The 23,034-nt window shown below is 43.3% G+C and overlaps 1 protein-coding gene across 3 annotated transcripts in view; it reads right to left on the reverse strand.

Annotated features, from left to right (window-relative positions):
- The window catches only part of camk1 (calcium/calmodulin-dependent protein kinase I), a 97,916-nt gene that overhangs the window by 13,153 nt on the left and 61,729 nt on the right, over nt 1–23,034 (reverse strand). For all 3 annotated transcript variants that reach the window (XM_012961081.3, XM_012961079.3, NM_001016269.2), the window contains 3 exon segments: nt 10,193–10,324; nt 3,832–3,906; nt 3,064–3,202 (listed from right to left, as the gene is read on the reverse strand). In XM_012961081.3, coding sequence (XP_012816535.1) covers nt 3,064–3,202; nt 3,832–3,906; nt 10,193–10,324 — 346 coding nt within the window.

Here is a 23,034-nt window from a genome sequence, read left to right on the forward strand (position 1 = left end):
TTTCCAACTACTAACAAACTCCCAGAACAAACCCCTGCCAGGTTCGCCTCTCACAGGCAGCATAGGGCAGGCAAAGTATGGCACACAGGCAGCATAGGGCAGGCAGAGTATGGCACACAGGCAGCATAGGGCAGGCAGAGTATGGCACACACAGGCAGCACTCTGCCTCCCTTATGCTGTCTGTGTGTGCCATACTCTGCCTGCCCTATACTGCCTATGTGCCATACTATGCCTACCCTATGCTGCCTGTGTGTTCCATACCCTCCCTGCCCTATACTGCCTATGTGCCATACTTTGCCTACCCTATACTGTCTGTGTGTGCCATATACACAGGGAGCATAGTCCAGGCACTACATACAATGTCTGACGTGTGAACAGGGGAACAATGTGGGTGATTACAGCCTGAGCCTGAGGTGTGAACACTGCAGGGGGTGAACAATGCGGAAACTAAAAGGTGTGAAAAACACAGGGGATTACATGTGTAAACAATACAGGGGGATTACAGCCTGAATCTGAGGTGAGAACCATGCAGGGGGCCAGTTAATCCCAGTACTGATACTATTTAAAATTTACACAAAGGTAAGCCATCAAAGCAGCCAGACAGGTGGGGGGCCACACAGAGGGGGCCCGCGGGCCGCCAGTTGGTCAGCACTGCCTTAGACCGATTCGGCATCTTATCGGCCCGTGTAGAGGCACAAACGACGGGCCTGCCCGACCGACATCTGGCATGAAATCAGGCAGATATTGATTGGGCAGGTTAAAAAATTGTCAGTTCGGCTAGTTGATGCGGTCCCCGAACCAACTGCGCCTATTACCGGTGTTCTAATTCGACTAAATTCCCCCGATATTGCCCACCCGTAGGTGGGGATATCGGGAGAAGATCGCCAAGCGAGCGGATCTTAATGTGTATGGCCACCTTTTTAGGGGTGGCATGGATGGGGGCACAGGCACACTGAAATCTGGTCCTGCATGTTTGGGAGGATTATATTGGGATATACTGTATATATCACATCATTTATCTGTAACTTTGGTATTAAGTAAGGAGGCCAAACAGTGCACACAAAAAGCAGCAGTTTCCACCCTAAGGATGAACATTAGGCAAGACAGCAGTCGCCCCTAAGGGTGACGGTCCTAAGTAGCCCCAAAAGTTAGCATTTTTATCCTACTCTATATTTTCTGATTTTGATCTATGGCTAACAAGGTAACACTCTGCTGGGGAAACTAACTGAGCATTAAATACTGGTATGTCATCATTATAAGTGAAGGCTTTGTTGTTTCAAGGTAAATATAAACCCCTGTTATATTTTTGATCTCTTTGTTACAATGGCAGCTAAAGAATATCAGGTTAGCATAGAGTTTCCCTGGAATATCACAATTACTTGCAGGGGGGGGGACTCTCTGCACTTCCTGTACCACATGTACAGATACAGAGCACCGGGGGGACATAACCAGGCGCTGCAATGAGACTCCCTGTACGTTCAGCTCAAGCTCAGAACAAATCCCACAGGCTGCTGATGGCATCAAAGCAGAGACCTAATTATGGAACAAATGAATATTAATGCCGGTGTCTCTGGGACTATACTGAGGATGCAATCAATACAGAGCTTACACCGGCCAGGCTGACGCCATAATGCCTTAATGATTTCACCGATCACAGGAAGGGGTGCAGGCAGGGGCCGTCGTTTCATTAGATACATGGAGTCAAGAATCCCAATATCCTGCAGATCAGCATGATGCACAAGAGGTTCTGCAACAGCTTACAGCTTTTTGCTGCAAAAAAAACCCCCAAAAAACTGCCTGGGGATGGTAGAGGCCACAGAGTGCCAGGCCTTGCAGGAAGGCTGGGGCCCAAGTCTAAGAGAAAAAATGAATATCTCCCAGCTTTACGGGGGGGGGATTTACAGTAAATATCTAATTATTGGTACATAACATAATCTGTCCTTTATCCACTGTTCCCAGGGCCAGCTGTGATGTTGGGGGTTATCTTTCCTCTCCCTTAAATGCAAAATTGTGCTTAGTACAGGGGAATCCATATGCTAGCATAGTATTATAGTATCCCTCTGTACTGCTATGGGCAAACTTAGGGGGCTGTTCCTGCTGAATTGTGCTTAGTACAGGGGAATCCCTATGCTGCCATAGTTTTATGGTATCTCTCTGTACAGGCTATGAGCAAACTTAGGGGGCTGTTCCTGCTGAATTGTGCTTAGTGCAGGGGAATCCCTATGCTGCCATAGTTTTATGGTATCTCTCTGTACAGGCTATGAGCAAACTTAGGGGGCTGTTCCTGCTGAATTGTGCTTAGTACAGGGGAATCCCTATGCTGCCATAGTTTTATGGTATCTCTCTGTACAGGCTATGAGCAAACTTAGGGGGCTGTTCCTGCTGAATTGTGCTTAGTACAGGGGAATCCCTATGCTGCCATAGTTTTATGGTATCTCTCTGTACAGGCTATGAGCAAACTTAGGGGGCTGTTCCTGCTGAATTGTGCTTAGTACAGGGGAATCCCTATGTTGCCATAATTTTATGGTATCTCTCTGTACAGGCTATGAGCAAACTTAGGGGGCTGTTCCTGCTGAATTGTCCTTGCTGGCATAGATCTATGGCATCTCTGTTTACAGGGAATGAGCACACCTAGGGGATTGTCTCTGCTATAAGAGACTACTTTGTACCATGGGGGTGGGGGCATGAAAGTAGTTGAAGAAAGTTGTGGACATTCACAGCTTATATAAGACTAAGGGCACATGGATGATCCAGAATGATGGGCAATATTACTCCTAATTGCTGCACCATTCGACTGAATTGTAATCACCCGGACTCACTTACTGTTGCATTTCCATTTAATATTTGCCTGACCAGTAACTGCATCAGGATCATGGCAACTACCATTCAAGTGAAAGGCATTTAAAAATTTACCCTGGGTAGCGGTGTGCTTCAGGCAGTGCATTTTCAATACATTACAGGCTGAGCCAGTTACAGAGCATAGTTATACATGCATGTGTTACTATTTCCACTACTTCTAACGAAAGATATCAGCATTCATGAGAGATTTTGCTATAGCGGCACCTTTAGATCCCTGTGCACAATGCCCATATCGTGCAGGTACTTGACAGCATCCAAAATCTGCTTGATGAGCTGGCTGGCATCCTTCTCTGTATAGAAACCTTTCTCCACGATCCTGTCAAACAGCTCACCCCCCGACACCCTAGGGAAAGACAGGAGATTATACAGGAAGGCGTATAGGTCCATATGCCCACTCTCCCACAGTCCTGTCCAAATATATCACATGGAAATAATAGAACAACATGGGCAAAACACCTAAATACCCCATATTACTCAACTGTTATATATCCACCCCACTTAGCCATTGTCCTTTTTGAATGGTATAAATCAGTGATCCCCAGCCAGTAGCTCAGGGGCAACATGTTGCTCCCCAACCCTTGGATGTTGCTCCCCGTGGTCTTAAAGCAGATGCTCATTTTTGAATTTCTGGCATAAAAACCAAGTATAAAGTCAAACAGAGCCTTCTGTAGGCTGCCAGTCCACATAGGGGTCATTTAGTAGCCAATCATAGCTCTTATTGGCACCCCCAGGAAACACTTTCAGGCTTGTGTTGCTCCCCAACACTTTTTCCATTTAAATGTGGCTCATGGGTATAAAAGGTTGGGGATCCCTGGTATAAATTATTAAGGGCAATACACCATATAAATTCTAGGCTAGGGCAATGGTACAAGGGGATACTTGTGAGATTGGATCTATTCAAAATGGGCCTGCAGTATAGGTTGTTACCAGTAGGGGGCAGGCAAGGCATATAAGAAAACAGTGAATACTTACAGCTGCATGATAAGGTATAGGTGACTCCGGCTCTCATAGATGTCCTCCAGTGACACAATATTAGCGTGCTTGATCCTATGGAGGAGAAAAAAAGGGTTAAAGGGGACAGCACATCAGCGAGCTTGTTAATTTACTGATTCAATATTTGCTCTTTTTGCCTAATTGTTATCGAGCCTTTGGTATGTTTTTGTCCTTCAAGATATCTGGGACAATACAGAACCGTCCTTTTTATCCGGGACATGAATCATTAGAAGCCGCGTAAAAGGCCAGGCCGGAAATGGCCCATTAAGAAATAAACTACAAACAAGTTGGGAGAATGGGGCACAGCTGGGGGAAGGGGGGGGGGAATATTTATAATCCTATAATCCCTAGGGAACACTGCAGGCTCTGTTACCCATTTCATTATTTATAAACAGCAGTTTATATATGGGTTATTGTGATTTAACAACACGAAGAGCCTCATTACAGCTGACCATACACCAGCCGACTTGGCCCCTTCAGACTAAGTTGATATTAGTAAAGTCTTACCCCACTAGGCCCAACCGCATTGCCATCTCCCCCACCCAAAAGCAAAACTCATATGGCAAATAATAAAAAAAATCATATCCATCTCCATAATATTCAAAGCAGAACAAATTTGGTGAAGGAACCCCAGTTTTACTCCTATGATTTCATGGAATACCCTATAGCCCAAAGATCATCTACTGGGTTTTATAGAACAGACGGGGTGGTAGCCAATTAGATCCAAAATACAGATCAGTTTCATGTGGATCTACATCCCTGGCTCTTATCTGGAAACCCTTTATCCAGAAAGCTCCAAATTACGGAAAGTCTGTCTCCCATAGACTCCATTTTAATCAAATAATCAGAATTTTAAAACTGATTTCCTTTTTCTCTATAGAAATAAAACAGTACCTTGTTATTGATCCCAACTAAGATATAAATAATCCTTATTGGATGCAAAACAATCCTATTGGGGTTAATTAATGTTTTATTGATTTTTTAGTAGATTTGAGGTATGGAGAATTACGGAAAGACCCCTTATCCGGAATACCCTTAGTCCCAAGAATTCTGGATAATGGGTCCTATACCTGTACTATATATGCTGCTCAGAACCCCTGCACTACACAGATGAGCCCCAATAAGGGCAAAGCCGGTCTGTAGTTGGCATCTGATTAGCAATTGCCCTGGCTCAGCTTTAACACCACTATGTGCGTTTATGTTTGGGCGCCAGTGCTGCGGAGAATGCCCAAGCTGATCCATAATTCCATGGAAGGTGACTAACGAAGGGAAAGTACTTCATCCATATTTCCATTTTTTTTGAAGGACAAAAGTCAGTAAAGTGATTAAAACAAAGGGAAAACGTGTGAGTCATGGCTCCTGGATGTGTGAGGGATTGCTGTTGTTGCACATTGCAGCCCACATACTGTATGGGGAGGGAGAAGTGGGGGGGTGCGAGGTACAGGTGTAGGATGGTCATAGAGAAAGGAAAGTGATGATTCTGGGTCAGGATTACACTGCTCACACACCAGGATAATGAGGAATCTGAATTGAAGGTGACCAACTGCAGGGGCGTACAGCTGCTAGCTATTGTATAAGAAGGTGATGCACCCTGGGGAAGGAGCTCCCACCTACATATGAATTCTATAGAGGGGGCACAGCTGGGCATAGGGATGTAAAGACTGCAGCTCCTCACTTTCTCCCACTGACAGAATCTCCCACCTTCTCACCGACAGGCACCTCACTCGCACCCCCCTAGGAGAAACACTTATCCCTCGCCTCCTCCTATGGGAATATGCACCTCGCTCTCTATTTCTCATTATCTCCTGCAGCAGGAGCTCAAGCCTCGGCTCCTCTTGCCCCCAACTCATCCCTTCTTGCAGGGTCCCCAGCAGCTTCTATAACCCCTTCACATTGGGGCAGATTCCCCAAATAAAAGCGCACTGCTTGGCGCCACTCCTTTCCCCCAAAGCCGTGTGGCAGGGCAAATGTTTAGGTGGTTCCTCCACCTGTGTCGCCTCCCCTATGATATAATAGTGCTGGCACGGGCAGTTTTTGGCCAGAAATTGCTATTTTCAGCTAAAAGATAACACTTATCAGTGACGCCAGGCAGTCTATAGGAAGGGCACAGACAGATAGTTTATGGGGCATTTTTCCACAAGTGTATTAAGCACTGACCAGGGTACTTCTCTCAGCCCAATTACAGTGAAAGAAGGGTACCCTGGTCGGGGCAGGAAGGCTGGGGTATCAATCTGGCCAAAAATAAAATCCAGAACACTCACCTTTTGTAATTTTGTAACATCTTATAAAGGCCCCTCTGCCCCCTCATTTCGTCATTCTAAAACAAGGCCAAATTAACAGCACAATTTTAACTACTACAGGCTCCTGCTCACAGTACTACTGCGATGTGTGCATGTCATTATTCCTGCTCTAGTATAAGTATTTCTATGGAAAGAAGTTCTATGGAGAAGGTCCAACTACCCTGCTGTAAAAGGCTGGCACGTGGGTATAATGATGAACATACCCATACATACCCATACTGGGGTTTAGGGCACTTTATGAAAATGTGCGCAAGAGATCATCTTCCCCAAGGTTTTGGGTGGTGGTGCAGCTGTGCAAACGGCACTATTGGCTTAGTATCGTCTATAAAACCTGTGTTTTTATTATACATTGATCTCATTTTATTGGACTTTAGCAAGTACAAAGTGGTGCGAAATAATGGCATTTCCTCCCTTGGGATTCCACACTGCCACTTGTATATACGGAATATAAGTGCCAAGGAAGCTCTGTGTTATTTTGCACCTTTGGCTCCACTGCGGCTTCATAAATAGATGAACTATTTCATGCCCAATTGTACCCCATTTCTTATGCATTAAATATGCCACATACGTGTTTAAATAGGCCACCTAGATTTAAATAGATCCAATGAGAAGCCTCTTTTCTAGTAACTGTATAGGAAATAAAGAAGGGACAGCTGTGTATGGAAGGATATTGTGCCCTTATGGGGTAGCGCTATACAACAGTACGTTAGCTGATGCTAAAGGCAATACCCCTAGGCTTTGAGGAGGTCAGTGGTGTAGAGAATAAGCCCTTGGGGGTGTCTAGCACAGTGGGGAATGCAATACATAACAAGAGGAGGCAGCCCACATGCTAAGTGGGAGGGAAAAAACAATCCCTATAAATCCCGGGAGCTGGCACAGATCAGTGCATGACATGGAATTGTTTGTGCTATTACAGCTTTTTAGGTAAATGAGGGATTTCTTCCTCATCCTCAGATTTAGACAAGTGTAACAGACATCACTGCCAGATGATAGCATAGGAAGGGCGAGGGTGGTAGAGGAGACCACACGTTCACATGATTTCCACTAAACTGGCCAACTCTTTGCTGGCCCATTGATTGCCCATCTGCTTCCTTTCCACTGTTGTCTCCTATGACCCCAAAAGCTGCTCAGCTGGGGACACTGAAAAACATTACTTGACCATATAACCGCCATGTTTTTTTCCACACAATTCCAAGCTGTAGCTTCCAGAAGGCAGCAAATTTTCACTTATCAATAACCTACGGCCAAAGGAGCCTTGTCCCTTGCCCACCCTATAGACCTGCTGGAATCTCTGCCATTTAACATTACACGACGAAGTAGGAGGTGGTTTGTTTTTCTCTATGCCACAGCATTTTCATCTGATGTGTCTAATACCATTTATATGCTGAGCTTCTTCAGGACAGCAGAAGAGGCACACAAATGTTTTTGGGCAAGTATTAATGCCCAGTCTGGGTGTCCAGCAAGTGTAGTGTATTACCCCACCCCCAATGGAACCCCGACGGATATAAATTTCCTATGCCACATCAGTGATAGATTTTAGTACCTCCCCTCACCCAACCTAGCAGCATTGGCACGAACTTGGGAACCGGTTTCCCCTTTGTACCGTTCGCTGACTGGGCGCATTTGTTTGAAGCAGACTGTGCCTGGCATGATGAAACTGTATTTTTTCTATATTATACATAAACAAACGCTATGAGGATGAACAGTAAATGTGCTGCCAAGAAGAACAGATGCAGCGATGGAGTAGCTGAAAGAGAGTAACCATAAGCAGAGAAACATACAAAGTCACATGTTGTCATAAGGGCAGAATCAGCCCAAACCCACTTTCTTGGATGCTTACAAATATCACTTTTTTAAACATTTTTATGGCCAATAAAGACAAGCAAACAGCTGGCAGACCAACTGCCTCCAACACTAGTCTGACACTAGCAAGCCCATTGCCACTAATACTAGCCCCCCCCCCAGGCCTATATACCTCCCACCCCAACACTGGAAGGCAACTTGCCCTTGACACTTGTAGACACTTGTAGACCCCTGGATTGTTTCTAAAGCTTGCAGCCCTCTTTCACCAGACACAGGCTGGGTTGGCAAATATGGTGCTTTGAAAAAGAATAAACGGAAAGGTTGGTTAGATCAATCTATCATGTACTAAAATTTAACATAAACTGTGAACTTTGCCTTTACATTCATTGGACTGTATAACTGGTTCCATGCTACAGGGATGTGGGTAGATTGAAGGCTTTCACTTTAAATCAGTGGTTTAGACTTTGGCTTAAAGCCCTCCTTCGCCGTTAAATGTCTTGTCAAGCCCCCTTACTGCACAATAAGATCAATAGAAATAATCATCCATCCAACTGTATTTCCAAGAATATCTAGTTTTCACCCAAATCCCCCCAAATCAAAATATTGAAGGTCCCCTGAAGACTGTGGAGTAGGCACCCTCAGCAATGGCAATGAATTCAATACAAAGACAAAAGGCCAATCAGGATAAGATTTAAAGGACAGAATTTACTGGTTTACCTACCCCTAGGACTACAGTGGGGTGAAAGTTCCCATTTCCACATTTCTGTAGCTAAGGGAGACCTGGCCATATACTGGCCAACTGAAAATCTGCTCTTTTGGATGTAAAACAAAGCCCCATTCCATAAACTGTTTTCCAGTGACTCGGGTGACAAGAGAAGCACAATTAATAAATATGCCCTGGATATAAACTACGTATCATATCTACACGGTGCCAGGAATCATAGGCCGGCATCGCACGCGTATCTCTTTATGTATATTGACAAAAGGGCCGGTCCTTATTACTGGCTATAAATGTAAGCTGTTATCTTGTAGTGAGAAATGCTCGACACCTGTTGCAGCCGCGTCAGGGAGCAGTTGGGAAGTTCTAAAGAAGACAGGTTACACATTAATATCCCTTATCTATAAAATGGAAATAACCAACACCAACAAACATTGGTATCAAACAACATTTATTAAATGAAAACGAAAGAAAACATTCTAGCCACTAACCTGCTACTAGGGTTGCCACCTTTTTTTGTAAAATAATACAGGCTTTGGGGTCAGGCAGTAGGTAGGAGGCGGACAATGTGGGGAAATTTGGTTTGTGGGTCCTCTCCCAAAGGTTCTCCATAGGCTGGCCTATGGAGATTCAGTTATTTTGTTTAGGCCTATATAAAAGTACCCTAAGATGGCACATAGCCTGAATTGGAACACAAGCCAAAAGACGACTAAATGAAGACAAGCAGTAGTATCTTATTTGGGGTGAGGGTGACAAGTATTTCTCCTCTCCGCCAAGCACCTGTGCTGCTAACAAATAGGGCGGGAGGTAATACAGGCACAGATGTGAGCAACACGCCCGTCTGTACAGTGCAAGGAGATTACAGATCAAACTGCAGGTAACAAAGCCACAAATGAACCAACTGTGCTGAAATAAGAAACACCTGAATGGACACAACTCCATTCAATAACAACATTACTGTCTCATTGGTGCAAGTTACAACAGTCCTACCAGGGCTCCAGCACTTAAGGGATAAGGGATCAAGGAGGCTTACCCACAGTGGCCAATAAGTGATAAAAACAGTCAAAAGGGGAATTTCACCTTTGAACTGATTTTATAGAATGTTACAGATGGATATATTCTAAGCAACCTTTCAGCAGGCCTTCATCTTTATCTTCTGGGTCACTGTCTTCCTTAGTACAGAAAAAGTCTATGCCAAGGGGTTACTAACTTCTGCATTACAGCTAAAGTCAACTTAGCCAAGGGGCCACTTAATCCCACGTCGCAGATAAATCCAATTGTGCAAAGGGGTTACTTTCATTCCCACTACAGCTGAAGCCAACTGTGCCAAGGTGTCACTTATTTACCTAGTACAGTTAAAGCCAACTGTGCCATGGTGTCACTTATTTCCTCAGCACAGCTAAAGTTAACTGTGCCAAGGGATCGCTTATATCCTCTGTATGGGTAAAGCCAAATGTACCAAGGGGGCCACATATTTTCTCTGTATGGGTAATGCCCATTGTGTCAAAGGGCCACTTACTTTCTCAGCACAGCAATCTCGTTCTCTATGCTGGTCTCTTTCCCCTCCAGGGCTTTCTTTGGAATACACTTAATGGCTACCAACTTCTGCGTCTTCTTCTCCTCTGCCAGGACCACTTCAGAGAAAGCACCCCTGTAGAAAAAAAAACACATGGATTAAATGGATATCATTAATGTGATAAAACCCACCTTAGGATAAGAGAGCTCAAAATGAAACCCTAAGCTTGGGAGATACACCACCTATTCAGGTTGAGCTTCGCTTCCAGGTTTCTCTGGGGCAGCTTTCCTTCTATTTGTCCAGAAACTGTACAGGGTATGAACGTTCATTTGCAGAATTAACCATGGGACTCTGGGGTGCCATACTGTACATGCCAGGAGGGCCGGAATGGTGGGCTTACATTTAACAGGCACAGGGTTGCTGGCCTGTGGAAGCTGGAGTATGGAGTATGCAGAAGTATCCTGTGTGATTTTACCAAGACAGGCATATTATCCTCTGTGCCATCTTACATTACGACCTGGTGCATGTACCAAAGCAGCAGTATAATATTAATAACAGGAAGAAGCTGACCATGTGATACATACCAAGCAATGCATACCAAGCAATGCAAACTGCAGCACTGCTATAAAAACCCCCATGACCCTTCTGCTTCCCCATTCTGCTCATGAGAACTTCCCTGTGTAAGTTAAAGAGAGTAAATGCATTTCCTTCCCTTTCTATATGGTCCAACAGTCTGAAGCCATACTGTAAGCAATGCCTTTGCCAACCCCACACTGTGCTGCTCAGTGTCTTTTGGAGGGATGAAATATTGATAAATTCTTTGTATGATGGGATTTTTTCCCTTTCTTTTTTTAGTAAATGTACTAATATCGTCTTTCCAACTTCCTCAAACCTTCAGCCAAAACATAATCATTGTGGGCAAATTAGCACACATTCCTGCTGAAATAAGTGAGAGTTCAGCTCTGAAAATATTCTCTAGCTCAGAGATGTAAACTGTGCACCCTAAGGGATGTGTAGTACCCATGGTGTTGTCACCGCTGAAGGGAGTACAGAGGTGGGCAATAAGGCCCCTCATTACTGCTAATTGAAAAGAATGGGAGAAGAGGGGTCCCTCGGTGCCTCGGTTTCACTGCTTATTAGTGAGGAGCACACCGGGCCCTCTGTATGGGTATTGCTGCTAGTATTGTACGGTGCGCGGATGATGCTATAAAGAATATATATTATGCCATTTGTTTCTAGAAGGACACAATTTCATCTTGGCCGACTATTGTCTACATATGACTGGTGGCATTGTGGGTAGCACTGTTGCCTTTCATTTCTGGAGTTTGATTACAACCACTATAAAATAATGCAGTTGGTTGTATCAGGTCAGGGCTGGGATATAAAATAGGTCTTGGCATTTCAAGTACACAGTGACTGTCAATGGCATCTTACAGCAGCCCCTCTGGCATTTGCCAGAATCCACAGATTACCAGTCCGGGCCTGGGTTGTATGTAGATTTTCATGGATTTGCCCCAGATGGTCCAGTTTCCTCCCACAGCCCCCCCCCCCACCCCCAAAAAAAACTGGCAGCAGTTTTTATAGACTTTGGTTTGTAACCCCTTTGTGTTCGTAGATTTGACCAAGGACCCCCTCTTAACAAGGTTGTAAAAATACAATATAAATTCAATCGTAGTTCTCAGAAACAAGTGTTCTCCCCATATCTCCCCCTATTTAACCTTCAGTATTACCTCACGAGAGGGGGGTATGCGAAGAAGAATTCCTTCCATCCACCCACCTGGCCTATGGGCTGCGTCCATATCTTATTCTCTTATTCTTAAAGTGGCAATAATTTATATAGCAAATAATATCACACATTCTCTTATCCAATGCTTCAGCCCCTTCCCTAAGACCCCTGTGGGGAACTGCCCCAATGTACCACTTCAAGTGCCCCCGTTGGGGAAGCCCTACACTAAAGTGTGAGAACATTTGTCATAGTATGTCTAGTACAGAAATTAGATTGTATGCTCCACTGATTAACCATTACCCCTGCAAGAGCAATCAAACACAGGGCATTTTCCACACTTCAACTGAAATTGCCCCATATGTCATAACCCAAAAGTGCTGTGTAATACAAACCAACCTATGTACATGTAATAAGATTATAAGCTCTAATATGCCGGGCCCTTCGTACCCCACTGTATTATCAGCAGTCGTATATTATTTGCATGTTTGATGTACACACCTTCTGTTGTACAGCACTGCAGAGATTTGTAAATACATGATAATAACAATAACAATAACAGCAACTATAGTTATTTTAGGATAATACAGGACCAAATGCAAGGAAACTTAGAAACAGTTAACCATAGAAGTATGCACAGTAACAGCACGTCAGAATGGAACATTCCGCCCTCTCTCTCTTAGAGAAATCTGTATCAGTTGCCCAAGATGCTCTCCAAGGGAGTATCTTCCCTGTCAAATGGCCAGCAGGCCCATCTGTTTGCTATCATACCAAGTACGTATAGCCTCGCAGGACGCAAATGCTCCAGCTCTCTCCGGTGACTCCCTGTCACTCCAGCTCAGCGCTTGCCTCCAGACAAAGGCTTCGGAATACTGGGACAAGCGGGATGTAGCCCATCATTCTCTTCTTGTTTCTAAAGTTAGTAACTGTCTATTCAGTCCCATATTAGACTGTTCTACCCATCGTTCCATGTTGCCAACTGTACCTTCTCCTGTCCTTGCTCTGTTGTCTATTTCTCCTGCTGACCCCTACCTTGCTATCCTTGTCTATCCCCCACTGCCCTTGCTGATAGATTGTACACCTTATATTAAACCATTAACAGTAATCCTTTTATATTACCTGATTGGCTGAACCTCTGATGACCACTAGCATTCTCTGCATTTCCTTTTTTTATTTGTGCATAGGTGTATTATGCCAAAGACACAAACTACCAATAGTGACAACACATTGCATAGATCTGACCGTATATATTCTTGACATATGGCTACAGCCAATTACCCACCATTCCATCTCAATGGTTTGCAAACATTTTCAGTTTAAGCCCTCCTTGGCAAGGTTCTCTTTAAGGGTCCAACCTTTGCTCAAGCTCATGAAATGATATACCTTGCAGGAAAATATTGGTGTTTCAGCCATAGTTCAAAGAATATCTAGCAAATATATATGTACCCCAAATCCCTAGCTAACCTATAGGTTGGTATCTAGGAGAGCAAATGGCCTTTCTCCCCAATTAAACCTGAAACAGAGAAGGCAATTACATGGCCTTGCTAGCCACCAATGGTATAATGGAATCACTAAAGGCAAATCACACCTCACAAAGCATCACTCTATTACATGCAAAATGGAATAAGCCAGTACACATACGCCAACCTAGATATGAGGGGAACCTCATCTAAACTATTTTTGGCTATCATTAGGTCATATTCTCTTGAGTCTAGAGCTGGTGGAAACCCCCTGGGGGAGACAGGAGTGGGGGGTACGACACAAAGTTATAGCTACAAATGGAAACAGGAAGGCACCACCTACATAAAGACTGTTAGTATATAAATAACATTCTGCTTCTTGGAATTCTCCATTCCCAGCCGACCGGAGACAAAAATATACAGCGTTCTCCAGAGTTGCACCTCAGTACATACAGAGCTAAACTGATCACCAGGATACTGGCATCCCCAGGAGAAGAGTCCAGCTGTTATACAGTTAGATTTCTGTCCAACTCAGAGAGAGGTGTGGCCCCTGGGGCTCCTGTCAGCCATTAACACCTCTAAGCACTGAGGTGAAGAGCAAGTCATGTCAGAGCTGTGTACGGAAGATTAAAATTCCATGTTGCATGTGGCATCAGTTACTGCTGAGAAAACGGGATTTGGATCAATAAGATCACTGCAATTAGCTGGCAATTACATATTAACTAGCGACACCTCCAGGACACCCTAGGGGAGACGTGGCTACCAGACTGAAGCATTAAACTGCCACTTTAATTAAATGATATGGGCATGTAGTTCCTGCGTAATAGGTCTGTCTCAATCAGCAGGTCCTGGGATGTCTATATGTTCTTATGGCCAATAACAGAATATCATCACCAACCAGAGAGAAGCCATTACTAAACATGTCCTTATGAGGCACAGGAACTCAAACACAACAACATGACAGCTACATAACTGTACCCATACAATAAACCAATGCCCAATACGGCACCCATTAATTCCTAGGGGTCCCTCTCCAGGAAAAGCTGGTCAGGCTTCATGCTTTAGGAATAAGGAACATCCAGTACCATTCATTACCACGATCACCCTCCTCATTTCCTGAATATATTACAAAATAATGTGAGCTACCATACTTCTTAATTTACCCATTCCTTCAGTCTGCTATAGAATACAGGCACGGGATCTGTTATCCAGAATACTCTGGACCTGGGGGATCACCATACCATAAGTCTACTTAAAAAAAAATGTAAACATTAATTAAAAACAAAAGGCTTATTTTGCCACCAATAAAGATGAATCATATTTTGGAATCTGGGATCAAGTACAAGGTACTGTTTTATTATTACAGATAAAAAGGTATCATTTAAACATGAAATAAACCCAATAGGGCTGTTCTGCCCCAATAAGGGGTAATTATATCTTAGTTGGGATCAAGTACAGGTACTGTTTTATTATTACAGAGAAAAGGGAATCATTTAAACATGAAATAAACCCAATAGGGCTGTTCTGCCCCCAATAAGGGGTAATTATATCTTAGTTGGGATCAAGTACAGATACTGTTTTATTATTACAGAGAAAAGGGAATCATTTAACCATTAAATAAACCCAATAGGGCTGTTCTGCCCCCAATAAGGGGTAATTATATCTTAGTTGGGATCAAGTACAGGTACTGTTTTATTATTACAGAGAAAAAGGTATCATTTAAACATGAAATAAACCCAATAGGGCTGTTCTGCCCCCAATAAGGGGTAATTATATCTTAGTTGGGATCAAGTACAGATACTGTTTTATTATTACAGAGAAAAGGGAATCATTTAACCATTAAATAAACCCAATAGGGCTGTTCTGCCCCCAATAAGGGCTAATTATATCTTAGTTGGGATCAAGTACAGGTACTGTTTTATTATTACAGAGAAAAGGGAATCATTTAACCATTAAATAAACCCAATAGGGCTGTTCTGCCCCCAATAAGGGGTAATTATATCTTAGTTGGGATCAAGTACAAGGCACTGTTTTATTATTACAGATTAAAAAGAATAATTTAAAACATTTATTTGATTAAAACAGAGTCTACGGGACTTCCAGTAATTTGAAACTTTCTGGATAACAGGGAAGCTAGGTCTTTTTATATCCCCTTAGGGTTGGGCTACCTGCAGCTCTAGTTAAACTCCAACCATTCATCCAGATGCCACTGACTACAACTCCCAGCACCACTGTGGGGCATTGAAGGGTTAAAGCTCTCATCTGTCTATCGCTCCTTGTTGTCCCCTTTTTCCCGTAGGCTGCCATTTACTCCTCCTCATTCAGCCTCTCCCCTCCGAGTGGTGCTGGAAGTCTGACAAAGCCATCTGCCTCCATGGCAACGGAATATAATTCTCATTTATTTTTAGGAAACATCAGAGTGATTCCAATGCATATGAAGGCACGGCGTAGCCAAGATGCCCGAGAAGGCCCTGGTTACACATGCGTCATACGGTTTAACACAGGCTGCACTAATGAGCAGCGTAACCCTCTCAGTGCCGGAACCCTGCAGGGTACATTCCACAAGGGATGTCACATGGGGATATTAACTATGGAAAAAACAAAATCAAGCCAAAAATATACAAAAACGAAGTTTCCAATGCCTGCCTAGTTGCCATCCTGCTGCTGGCCCCTGGCCCTTCCCTGCTGGCCCTTCCCTTTTCATCTGCGCCTCCAGGTTCTGTATAATTAATGCACATGCCTATATCTGTACATTCTAGAAAGGTCCAGCTAAAGAATCTCCAGCAGAGTCCATCTTGAAGCCTGCTGTTCAGTTCATTACCAAAATGGCTAAAGCTAGCGGCACATGTAGGTTGTTGTGGCGTTTCGATCAGCAATGTTTTTATTCCATTCAAAATCCAGCGGCAAAACATTTTAGCCCTCCTGGCAGTAGCGGAGTGAAAATACTGGCGGGAGAGAGGACACAACGCCAGTGGTGATACTGGGAGTAGTGTAGTTTATTATTTGTTTTAATAATAATAATCCCCCAGGCCCAGTGTTACCTAAAGATCCCATTTCTAAATTACTGACCTGGGCATTTAAGGGTCTGCACTATTCCTATCATCAGTGTGCTCCCCTTAGGGCCACTGGCCCCTCAACCCACTCTACCCCCTTTCTGCACTTTCTATTTTCCCTTCATCACTCTTACCCCAAATAGAGCTGCTCTGGCGGCTGTAGGCCAAGTCCTCCTACTATTTTGCAACCCTAGCCCAGTCGTTTGTGGCCTTGCCACAGATCTGGGCCTGCCTATCATCGAGATGAACAAGTCACTATCACTTTAAAATACAACAATAGTAAAAAACCAGTGTGGGGTGTCATTGTTAAGCACCTCACAGTGGCTCTAAGCTGGTACCCCAGACTGGCACTACTTTTTTGAAGCCAAAAATCCCTGCTATAAAGTTTCCCAGCTGTGTTGGCTCCTGTTGATCAGAGCAGAGGCGGCCTCGGCTAGATAGCGGCGCAATGCAGACCTCTCCGCTGCTGATGTGGTTAAGCCATAGATGAATGAGTAGGTGGATTGGGAAGGGGGGGGGGGAAGTAAAGGAAACTAATTATTACATTGTGCAGTGGAATTTTTTTTTCCTCCCCACACCTTGTGCAATGATAAGTCGCACAGATAGAATTGCTAAGCAACCGGCCTGTTATGCCGACACAGAGACCTCATTGGGTGGAAGAGTGACCTGCAGAGGAGCCGGGGGAACAAACATACAGAAATTCTGGAGTTTAAAATAAAAGAGAGATAAAATAGAGGGATAAAGACAATTGGCTGGAGAATATGGTGCTTCAAAGTAAACCCAAAATCTGAACTGTGCACAATGAAATGTCATTCTAATCAGCATTCCAATATACATTCACAATGGTTGTGTCCCTACAGAAGAACCCAGCAGCTGGCTCTGCTTGCACCCCCTAATAAAAGATAGCTCTACCCCCCCAGATCACTCTTCTGGCACAACCACAGCCCAGCAGCACCCTTAGTTGTTACACGGGGGTTGACAGCTGGGTTCCATGATAATTTAGCACATGTGCAGCACAGTAACAGACATATAAAGGGAGAGAGAATCTGTAGGGGTGTGGGTTCTGCTTCATTCTTATAGCTTGCACAGGCATGAATGTGTTTATGGAGAAACTTGGCAGAGGTATCATGGCACTCCCGCAAGGCCGCGGGGATATTGGTGCAAACATACAGCTTTAAGGGAAAATACACCCAATATTTAAATAATGTATCTTCTATTACATACAGGCCATACACTATGCCAGGAAAAGACAAAGTCAGATCGCTGACCAGGACACTGGTCGTTCCTGATTGGAAACCTCTCACCTTCAGTTCTGCCACTGAATTTAGAGGTAAGTGCCAGGTGGCGGGCTGTGGGGAATTTTATTTCTTTTATTTCTTTATTTTGCCGCCCAAGGCATGGGCCCTTGGGTGTCTATATACGACCTTATAGTTGTTAAGGACTGGAAACTGTGATTACTTAGATATCGAGAATGTTTCATGACAGATTTTGGTATTATATTAAAGGAAACTATACCCCCAAACAATGTAGGTCTCTTTAAAAATAAATTGTATGAACCAGCTCATATGTAAAGCCCTGCTTCATCTAACTAAACCATTTTCATCAAAATATCGTTTTTTAGTTGTATGTGCTATTGGGTAATCCTAAATAGAAAACTGCCATTTTAAGGATCACCCCCTGGGATCATAGGATTCACAGTGCACACAAACAAGCCAAGGCACACATACATGCTAGGCCCCATCAGCCAATGAATGGGCAGAGTTCTGCCTTTTGCTCCCACACTACTTCCTGTTACAGTTAGAGCTGCATCACTTCCTGTCAGCTGATCTCTGAGGGAGCACACAGCCCATCACTAAATGGCGGCTCAAGGGCCAGCATGGTTTTATGCGTAACAGATCTTGCCAGACTAATTTAGTCGCCTTTTATGAGGAGGTGAGTAGGAACCTTGATGCTGGAATGGCAGTTGATGTCATCTACTTGGACTTTGCTAAAGCGTTTGATACAGTACCTCACAGAAGGTTAATGATCAAATTAAGGAATTTTGGCCTAGAACATAATATTTGTAATTGGATAGAGAACTGGCTGAAGGATAGAGTACAAAGAGTGGTTGTAAATGGAACATTTTCTAATTGGACCAGTGTGGTTAGTGGAGTACCGCAGGGGTCAGTCCTTGGGCCTTTGCTTTTTAACTTGTTTATTAATGACCTGGAGGTGGGCATAGACAGTACTGTTTCTATTTTTGCTGATGACACTAAATTGTGCAAAACTATAAGTTCCATGCAGGATGTGCCGCTTTGCAGAGCGATTTGACAAAATTAGATAACTGGGCAGCAAACTGGAAAATGAGGTTCAATGTTGATAAGTGCAAAGTTATGCACTTTGGTAGAAATAATATAAACGCAAACTATCTACTGAATGGTAGTGTGTTGGGGGATCCTTAATGGAGAAGGATCTAGGGGTTTTTGTTGATAACAAGTTGTCTAATTCCAGGCAGTGTCATTCTGTGGCTACTAAAGCAAATAAAGTGCTGTCTTGTATAAAAAAGGGCATTGACTCAAGGGATGAGAACATAATTTTGCCCCTTTATAGGTCCCTGGTAAGGCCTCACCTTGAGTATGGGGGGCAGTTTTGGGCTCCAGTCCTTAAGAAGGATATTAATGAGCTGGAGAGAGTGCAGAGACTGCAACTAAACTGGTTAAGGGGATGGAAGGGTTAAACTATGAGGTGAGACTGTCAGGGTTGAGGTTGTTTTCTTTGGAAAAGAGGCGCTTGCGAGGGGACATGATTACTCTGTACAAGTACATTAGAGGGGATTATAGGCAGTTGGGGGATGTTCTTTTTTCCCATAAAAACAATCAACGCACCAGAGGTCACCCCTTTAGATTAGAGGAACGGAGCTTCCATTTAAAGCAGCGTAGGGGGTTCCTCACGGTGAGGGCAGTGAGGTTGGGAATGCCCTTCCTAGTGATGTGGTAATGGCAGATTCTGTTAATGCCTTTAAGAGGGGCCTGGATGAGTTCTTGATCAATCAGAATATCCAAGGCTATTGTGATAATAATATCTACAGTTAGTACTAGTGGTTGTATTTATAGTTTATGTATGTGAGTGTATAGATTGGTAGGTGTGGGTTAGGTGTGCTGGGTTTACTTGGATGGGTTGAACTTGATGGACACTGGTCTTTTTTCAACCCTATGTAACTATGTAACTAACTACTATGTAAGGGAAAGGATGTAAAAGGGCAATATTTACTGATATATATATATTCCAGTTTGGCAAGATTCTTTAATAGGTCACTTAATAATGACCTAATATAATAATGACCATAATATAAACTATCTGTTGGTTATGTATTCATATTTTTTTCATAGTTATTAATAGTTTCTCTTTAATATGAAGCTTGTTTTTCCCCCAATTATGTATAAAAAAAGTAAAACATAAAGGGATAATGCAATAAATGGTCTTAAGTTTGCTATTTATCTAGTACCCATAGCAAGGTAGCAGTTGCTGACCGGCTGTTTGAAAACAAACATCTGATTTGTTGCTATGAGTTACTAGAGGTGGGAAAACTTAAAATGTTTTATTACATTACCCCAAAAAGTATGGAGTATTGGGCTTGGTGTAAGTTGAGTCACATAGGATTCAATGCATTACCCATGTAGAAGGCTATGCATTATTATTAATTACCACTAGAAGGTGCTGTTTTTTTTTCTTTTTAAAAGGTGCATTTTTATTTATTTTTATTTTTTTTAAACATACAACACAAAACCAATAGAATAGTATCTAAGGATTTCAGTTCCAGTACAAGTTATACAACTGCAAATGACAGTATTGCTGATTACACAGTGCCGATAGCTGCCTGTACATTTGTGAGTTTATCATGCACATGGCCCTAAAGCAAGGCAGGGTGACTGGGTTTGTGTTGCCAGAAAGGGAACAGAAAATGGTGCCACAAGGTTTAGGAAAAGCCACTTCCTCATGAAAGTAATAGTGCAAAGTATTTTTATGAGAAATAAATCAAACTTCCCCACAACAATAAACTGTATGTATCGCTGTAGTTCGGTATCATTTGGATATACAGTAGTCAGTCTGTAAATGTTGGTTCTAAAATGTGGCTTAAATTTTTTATATATATCTATACAGCAGCCACTGTTTCCCTATAGAGACTCCTGATAAGCCCATCTGCCCCACTGCCTATAATTCAGGGCACTTAGCAGAAGGGCTATATAACTATATATACATATAAAGTGCTGCTCTGCCGTGAATCCTTGCCCTGTACCGATTTGTTGTTCCCTCACACCTAGGTCCTGTCATGGGAGCGCCCGATAAGAAGCCGTCACATGATAGCACACGTGTGCAGAGACGGGAGAAACAGAGGAAAACTTGGGATATTCTGGAAGTCTGATTCAGTACAGGGATGGGATCCGTTATACGAAAACCCGATATCCAGAAAGCTCTGAATTACGGAAAGTCTGTCTCCCATAGACTCCATTTTAATTAAATAATTCAGATTTTTAAAATTAATTTCCTTTTTCTCTGTAATAATAAAACAGTACCTATACTGTACTAACTAAGATATAATTAATCCTTACTGGATGATAAACAATCCTATTGGGTTTAATTAATGTTTTATTGATTTTTTAGTAGACTTAAGGTATGAAGATCCAAATTACGAAAAGACCCCTTATCCGGAATACCCTTGGTCCCAAGCATTCTGGATAACAGGTCCTATACCTGTATTCCCACTCGGAACTGCAAGGCACCATGCCTTCAGGTTTAAATGGTCTAATTTAAACCTGAAGGCATGAATATAAACCAGGGTGCATCTTAGCCATGCCACCTCTTCTTCCCCATGCCATGCCAGGTTATGCACCCAACCACACCCCCACTTGCCAGTTTTAGGGAGATTTTAGAGAGGTTCAGTGCTTTTCAATGGCATGGGGTATGTACAATATGGAGGCAAATTTTAATTGGGCAAGAGAAGGGTAAACAGTGGTTATTCCCAAAAAATAAACTGACGTGTCTACCACTCTTCATAATTTGCACCCAAATTACCATTAATCCCCCAGCTGGGGTAATGGGTAACCCACCCAAACAAAGAGCCAGCTGTCTTAATGTCTCTGCAGCAAACCCTCACAAATGTTGGGAACCTTGTCCTTGAACCTTGTCTCTATGAACACTCTCACTGAGTGGAATAAAATGGCGGCAATACAGCCTTATATACTACTGGGGAGGTCAGTTGACCTTGCTTGTACCACATGGGGCACATAGAAGGGGAAGAGGCATTCAGTAAGAACTTTTTGTAGCCTGCTTCACCTGGGTAGGTGCGGCGGTATTTGGGTTTTGGTAACAATTCCAAAGGGCCTGCTGCACTGGGCACATATTTAGATGTATGGGACCCTGGTGTAACCCATATGCAGGATGTGACATCATACCTGGTGCACCATCAAACCCATCTAAGAAAACTTAAGCTGCACAAGTAGGTTCCTAGCATTCTACACAGTAGGGGCTAATTGCTGCTGCTGGGAACCCCCTCCGTAACAAGTTCATGGGAGCTTGTGTTTGAGGCAAAATGGAAGCCTAAGGAATATGTAACAATAACACTATCTGTTGTTACTGAGTGGGTCAGTTATATGATGAGTAGGATTACAGCGTCCCAGCCTGGAAGTTGTGGGAACCCCTTAGTGCTCCAGCACATATTTTGTGATCTAACAGAGATCAGAGAGAAGCCAGATGAAACCGCTTCCTGAGCAAACCGCAGCACAGGCTGTAGTTAGCACTCTTCTCTTAAAGGAACAGTAACACCAAAAAATGAAAGTGTATCAAATTAATTAAAATATAATGTATTGTTGCCCTGCACTGGTAAGGGCTCTGGCACATGGGGAGATTAGTCGCCCGTGACAAATCTCCCTGTTCGCGGGCGAGTAATATCCCCGAAATGCCATCCCACCGGCAAAAATGTAAATCGCCGGTGGGATGGCATACGCGGGCAATGCAATTTTCCTGAAATCGCGGAAGTTTTCTCTAAAGGCAACTTCCGTGATTTCAGGGAAATCTCGGCGCCGCGTTTGCCATCCCACCAGCGTTTTATATTTTCGCCGGTGGGATGGCATTCCAGGGAGATTAGTTGCCCGCGAACAGGGAGATTTGTCATGGGCGACTAATCTCCCCGTGTGCTAGAGCCCTAAAAGTTGTGTGTTTGCTACAGAAAGACTACTATAGTTTATATAAACAAAGCTGCTGTGTAGCTATTGGGCAGCCATTCAAGCTGGAAATAAAGGATAAAAGCCACAGGCTACATAGCAGATAACAGATAAACTCTGTAAAACACAATTGTATTCTATAGGGCTTATCTGTTATCCACTATGTAACCTGTGCCTTTTCTCCTGGCTGCACAACAGGTTATTTATAAAAACTATAGCAGTTTGTAGCAAACACATAACACTTACACATTTAAATACTTAAATTTTTTGAGTGTTACTGTTTGGTTAAAGTGATACATCTTGTGACAGTCCCTGCATGGCCATGCAACACAGGATGGTAGGGGGAAGATGGGCATCTCATTTCACTGTGAATATAAAAGGTGAGAACACATGAGCTACTCAATCAGAC

This window comes from Xenopus tropicalis, chromosome 4 (assembly GCF_000004195.4).
Source record: "Xenopus tropicalis strain Nigerian chromosome 4, UCB_Xtro_10.0, whole genome shotgun sequence".
Lineage (NCBI taxonomy): Eukaryota > Metazoa > Chordata > Amphibia > Anura > Pipidae > Xenopus > Xenopus tropicalis.